General features: G+C 38.7%; 1 protein-coding gene and 1 long non-coding RNA gene across 2 annotated transcripts; both read right to left on the bottom strand.

Moving 5' to 3' along the window:
• Positions 1-2,412: 2,412 nt before the first annotated feature.
• On the bottom strand, positions 2,413-4,222 carry LOC137966306 (uncharacterized). The gene is made up of 3 exons (XR_011116201.1): positions 3,534-4,222; positions 2,946-3,092; positions 2,413-2,855 (listed from the first exon to the last, which is right to left on the bottom strand). It is a non-coding gene; the product is annotated as an uncharacterized lncRNA (long non-coding RNA).
• Positions 4,223-4,232: 10 nt separating this feature from the next.
• On the bottom strand, positions 4,233-5,725 carry LOC137965381 (pentatricopeptide repeat-containing protein At3g09060-like). Its single transcript, XM_068811679.1, has 4 exons — positions 5,298-5,725; positions 5,149-5,253; positions 4,853-4,995; positions 4,233-4,732 (listed from the first exon to the last, which is right to left on the bottom strand). The coding sequence occupies exons 1-4, from the start codon at positions 5,723-5,725 to the stop codon at positions 4,233-4,235; spliced, it is 1,176 nt and encodes a 391-aa protein (XP_068667780.1).
• Positions 5,726-6,000: the final 275 nt, after the last annotated feature.

Genomic DNA, 6,000 nt, shown 5'->3' with positions numbered 1-6,000 from the left:
TTTCCATTTCTCTGCTTCACAAAACTCTTTTCTACTCGTTATGAAAGTGAGATTGTACATCCCTTCACAGGTTCTTTGACAAAGCAGCTGTGGTAACGGAGGCAGATGAGGTCAAAATGGGTAATGGATGGAGACTCTGCACTGTCACCCAAGTTGAGGAACTAAAGTCTATTATTCGGATACTCCCTATATGGGCTTCTGGGATTGTATTTTCTGCCGTCTACAGCCAAATGAGCACCATGTTTGTGCTCCAGGGGGGAACCATGGATGCTCACATGGGTCCCAAATTCCAGATTCCCTCAGCATCACTTTCCATATTTGACACCATCAGCGTCCTAATCTGGGTCCCGATCTACAATAACATACTTGTTCCAGCGGTCGGCAAGTACAGAGGCAACAAATATGGCTTTACACAGCTTGAACGTATAGGTATTGGCCTTGTCATTTCTGTGCTGGCCATGGTGGTTGCAGGGATATTGGAGATTGTGAGGCTTGATATGGTGAGAAGGAACAACTACTATGATCTTCCACAAGTGCCCATGTCTATATTTTGGCAGGTTCCACAGTACTTCATTATCGGCTGTGCTGAGGTCTTCACCTTCATCGGCCAATTGGAATTCTTCTACGATCAAGCACCCGATGCCATGAGGAGTATGTGTTCTGCACTGTCACTGACAACTAATGCACTAGGAAACTACCTGAGCACACTTCTTGTCATCATCGTTACCAAAATCACAACAAGAGGTGGGAACATAGGTTGGATACCAGACAATCTTAACCGCGGCCACCTCGAGTACTTCTACTGGCTCCTTGCTGCATTTAGTGTGGTAAACTTTTTTGTGTATCTCTGGATTGCAAGGTGGTATACTTATAAGAAGCCAGTGGGATCTGCTCATGATTAAGTGCTCACATTTTGTAGGCACTGATGTGGAAGAAGATAGGACAATAGAGAACAGCTACTAGTTCAATTTTTAAGTCTGCAAACTTTGCTCGCTTTTGAGTAGTTAATTATCCTAGAGTTCCAAATTTATGTAAATAAGGCTGGAAATCTCAGTAGAAACCATTTTGAGTTACCAAAATTCATTTGATAATAGTACTTTGTTGGTGGTTTATTAATCTTTCACAGTTGTTTCTGGAAAGTTCATTTAGCTACTTTGAAAAAGAAAGGCTGTTCCTTTCTGCTCCGCAGATCTTCAAATTGTGGGAGAGCTGGGAGGACTTCTGCACTGAAGGTAAATCCAATTAATTTTCATCTAAGAATTACATCTATCCTGAATACATTAGATATACTTCTTGCATTGAAATCTAAATGCCTACCCCAGATTGCTGAAATTTGGGTATTGTATATGTGGTTACCATGGGTGCGACCTTGCAAGGCATCCTTGATCTTCTAAAGAGTCTCAAATTCAGATGAAATGGAGAAAAATAGAAACCTTCCCAGTTATGGTGTTTCAATTGCTTCATTTCCGACCCTAGTGGATATTCCAAGCTTGAAGAACAAATTTCATATTTCAACTAGACAAATACAAAACCAACCCGTAGTGAACAAAAAAAAAATAGCAGGCTAAAGACGAAAATTTCGTCGAGTTTGTTAAACGAGTAGCTTGAAAACAAGTTCTCAAAAAAAAAAAAAAAAAAAAGAGCTTGAAAACTAAAGCAAGGTACTCACCGTCAGCTGTTGTTCGCAGATCTCAAGGAAACCAAAAGCAGCAGCAGGGAGAATTTGCTCCTCTAATCTCTGTAAAGAATCAGAACGATGGTTTCTCACTGTTTAAGAACTCGCCATTATCTCAGGAGAATCCAAAGCTGAGGAGACGAAGAAAGCTTCAGAATAGCAAGTCAACGAATGAGAAACTTTGCCGTGAGGCACTCTTCGATGAATCGACAATAAACACATCAGGAAAATGACTTTTTTCTCTCCGGAAGGATAAGGATCAGACGACGCGACTGATCCTGTTGGTATTCCACCGGCCGACACCCACCACCATTATTATAAGCTTGGAAGCTATATTGTTAAATCATCAGACGAGGTAATAATTTTTTTTTATTTATCATTTATTTATTTTTAAAATGTATTATATAAATTATGTATTTAATAATTTTGTAAATTATTTTATTTTTAACTATTAAAATATAAATATGCTTAATTTGTGATTATTTAAAATACATTTATTTTATTTTATTTTTTTAATCAATTCGTTAAATTTCATGGTTTATCTATCCTCGTTTGCTTTGGTTATAATTTTTTTCAATTATTTATCATAATAATATAAATAATTAAACTATCTTAAGAGACACGTAAGGATGGCATAACTAGTAAATAAGAAAAAATTTCATAAAAATGTATAGAATTGTAATTATAGAAATTGATGTGTATGTCTTTTTCCCCTAAGGGCATTTATACACCAATTTTTCTGTTCCTTTGTTTTTTCTCCACTTTTGTTTCTTTTCTCATTTTTTCCGATATCTAGATTTCATCTTTTCTCTCATTCCCAGACAAGTGATTGACAGAAGGAAATCTGCCCTCTTTTTCTGCAGTTCAATGCAGCGGAACCGGGTGGACCCTCCCCACAAACGCAAGCAGGAGCTGCTAGCGAAAATTGCATAGCTTCAAACCCAAAAGGTTCGCCTCACAGATTACTTGGATGAACGGTCTGGTCTGCTTATCTTACGCAATTTGCCTAAGAGGCCAATGCTTTGATGAAGTTGCAGATAATGCTCGGAAAGGGCTTGAACAAGCCAGCGATCGGGTCCGTTAATCTCTACAGTGTTGTGTAAACTGGTGATGAATTCCCAGCAACTGCTCGGTTTCTTCAGTAGTTTTGTGGGTATTCCCAGGCAGGCTTTTGAGGAAGCTGCACAATCCAACAAAGATGAAATAGAAAAGAATGATAAGTTGTTGGCGGGTTTTGGATTTTGGATTAAAAGTGCGAAGAAACATTTACCTAGCTTAGATATGCTTGCTGATTTTCACAATAGTCGATGCTTTGATCTTCTACCCCGAGTCAGATTGGCGGAAGTTGCTGCTTTGGGAGCCATTTGGATGGGTTTGTTTGCTCAGTTTCTTTACGAGCGGAAGATGTCAGCTTCACCTGAAAAAATAGAAGAGGAGATAGAAGTAAAGACAGAAGGACTATCTTCTGGTTGCTTTCTGTGTGTATGTAAACTTCGATTCTCAGGCTACCAAAATTATTTAGAAGTAAGATTTTCAGGGCCGCAGCAGCATGGATATAGCATGATAAAATAAACCCAGAGGAGTTCTCATTCCTCGGGCCTGATACATCAAGCTGTCTTCACTTTGGCATCAATGTCTGATCTTGGTAGCATTTCTGTGTACCAAAACCATGTAATTTATTGACATATCTGATGCTTTGTATTGACTTCTTTTAAATTTTAAAGAGAGTAAAGAAGCTTTCTGCTCATTGTTTTCATATTAGTATAAACACAATCTTTAATTCTCTGAAATCTAATCTCCTATACCTCTTCTTTTATCTCTCTCTATTTCCCTTTGAATAATAAAAAGAAAACTATACCAATAGAGCTCCCCATGCTTGTGTAATTTCTGGTTTTTCAGCTCAACGAACAGGAGTAGTAAGTAATCTCTGTGATTCTGCTTTGCTGATCCTCCAGAGCATGTTCAAAGCTAACCTCAAGGTCAAAGCTCTATAAATATAGTAATTTACTGTCACATCAATTGATCACATCCAAGAACCACACGCAGATCAGAAACTCTCACAGTCATTTCTCAACTGATGATGTCAAGGGGCGCTGTATTATCGGAGTACTGCCCCAACTAGTATGTTCCAAGTAATAGTAGTTGGAATAATGCTCTGAGACTAGGCATCATCCAGTAACTTCACAGCTTCAGTTACCTTACTAAAGGAGCAAATTCCGTTAAGAACAATGTTATAAGAGACGATATCTGGTGCCAGTCCATTTTGTATCATCTCAGTCCAAATTTTGGATACCATTTCAGAATCACTTCTAGCATAGAACCCATCCAACAGTGTGTTATATGTTACAAGACTAGGAGTACAATTCCTACTTGTCATCTCTGAGAACAGCCTCCAAGCCTCTTCTACTCTCCCTGCCGAGCAAAGACCATGAATTGCAATATTATACATAACAACATCTGGTTTAATTCCTGTCCTAGTTACATATTGCCACAACTTGATAGCTCCATCAATCTTCTTATCTCGACATAGACCATCTAGTAATGAACCGCAAGTGATCTAGTCTGGTTTCCATCCCTTTTTCAGCATCTCTTTCGCCAAGCCTGAAGCATCAGTAAATCTTTCCACTTTAAGTAAACCATTTATCAAAGTATTGTATGTGACAACATTTGGAGCACAACCATTTCCAACCATGTTGTCAAAAAGTTGGAAGGAATCCACAATTTTACCAGCTTGAGAAAACCTATTGATTAGTGAATTGTATGTCTGCAAAGTCGGTATACGATCATGGAGTTCCATCTGAGAAAAAATGCGTAGTGCATCATCTAATCTTCCTTCGTCGCATAGCCCATTTATCATTGATGTGTATGCAAAGACATCAAGCTCAGCATTTTTGTCCTCTGCTTCTTTCAAAATCGGCAAGGCCTTGGCCACATATTCATTCTCACATAAACCATGAATTAAAATCCCATAGCTATTTGCATCAGGATTAAGGCCAGTCTCAGGCAAGCCTTCACATTTTTTCAGTGCATCCTCCACTTGACCTTTCTCAAACAAACCTTTTATAACTATATTGTAACTAACTAAATTACACTGACCCCTTTTTTCCATCAACCCCCACCATGACAAACCCTCTTCGAGTCTTCAATTTTTACAGAAGCCATTAAGCAATGAATTACATGTAACAACATCAGGCATGGATCCCTTCTCTACCATCTTGTAGCAAAGTTCCGCAGTGCCTTCCACATTACCCATTTCACAAAGCCCGTGTATCATTGTACAGTAAGTAAATGAATCAGGAACATGTTCATTCTTCCTAATTCTATGCCAAAATTCCACACACTCATCAAACTTCCTCAATTTTCATAAACCATTGAGCATCACATTGTAGGTCACCACATTGGGATAAGCATTCCCCCTCAATAATTGATTCCATACAACCAATGCCTTTTTAAAATCACCTCTTTTAAAGAACCCGTCTATCATCACATTATAGCAAATAATATCAGGATCAACTCCAGCCTGAGGCATTTCCTCGAACAAATCTAATGCATTGTCCAAATCACTCCTAATAATAGCTCTAAGAATTGTACTATAAGAAACATTATCAGGATGAATTATCACCTGGGCTTCTCGAATTTCCCCCGCTTAACGAATCCTTTAATTAAAATGTGGTAAGTCCCTAAACTGGGCAAGACGGAAACAGTTTGAAAATACGCAAAGAAAGACTCCACTTGGTCCCACCGATTGGCGTCAACAAATGTGTTTAAGAGCGTGTTGTAGGAACGTATCCCAGGGCTACATCGGAATATCTGATCCATGTCCCGGAAAACTGAAACAGCGGCCGGAGGCATTGACACAGTGGAATAGGCATTAATGGACGCAAGCGTAATATCTTCAGGGTACTTGCGTCGACTAGTGCGAATAAGCTCAATGATCCGGGTCACGTCAGAGGCGATGCCAGTCAAATAAGTGGGGCAATTGGAAGCTTGAGAAGCGGCCAGCTTGCGGAGGGCGAGGAGGATGGAGGAAGACGGGAGTGGTGTGAGCATCGAAAACGGAGAGAGTGCGGAGAGCGTCCTTTTGACCTAGGGGTAGTATGGACCCGAGTCGAACCCGCGTAAAACTTTATTTAAATATTTTGAACTCGATAGGCTAATAATTTTAATCGATTTCGAGCTTTATTTAAAATTTTTTAAAAAATACAAATTTTGAGTTCGTGCTCGAACATATATTTAAAAAAATTTTAAAAATATATACCAAATAAATTATATATAAAATTATACATACATTTTACATAAAATTGAGAATAACCTCTACTTAAAAT

The sequence above is a fragment of the Aristolochia californica genome, unplaced genomic scaffold (genome assembly GCF_029961685.1).
Source record: "Aristolochia californica isolate CCGP_79_NKW_82.1479 unplaced genomic scaffold, dmAriCali1.0.hap1 SCAF_5, whole genome shotgun sequence".
NCBI lineage: Eukaryota > Viridiplantae > Streptophyta > Magnoliopsida > Piperales > Aristolochiaceae > Aristolochia > Aristolochia californica.
This window is presented reverse-complemented; position numbering and strand designations above follow the sequence as displayed.

Bases quoted from the DNA above. Each gene is read 5' to 3' on its own strand.
- LOC137965381 (XM_068811679.1), bottom strand. From the start codon at position 5,725: ATGCTCACACCACTCCCGTCTTCCTCCATCCTCCTCGCCCTCCGCAAG. The intron at 5,254-5,297 runs GTGATAATTCAT...TACAATTCTTAG, and splicing joins GGGAAATTCGAGAAGCCCAG to AGCTATTATTAGGAGTGATT. The intron at 4,996-5,148 runs GTTCTTTAAAAG...ATTTTGGCATAG, and splicing joins TATAATGTGATGATAGACGG to AATTAGGAAGAATGAACATG.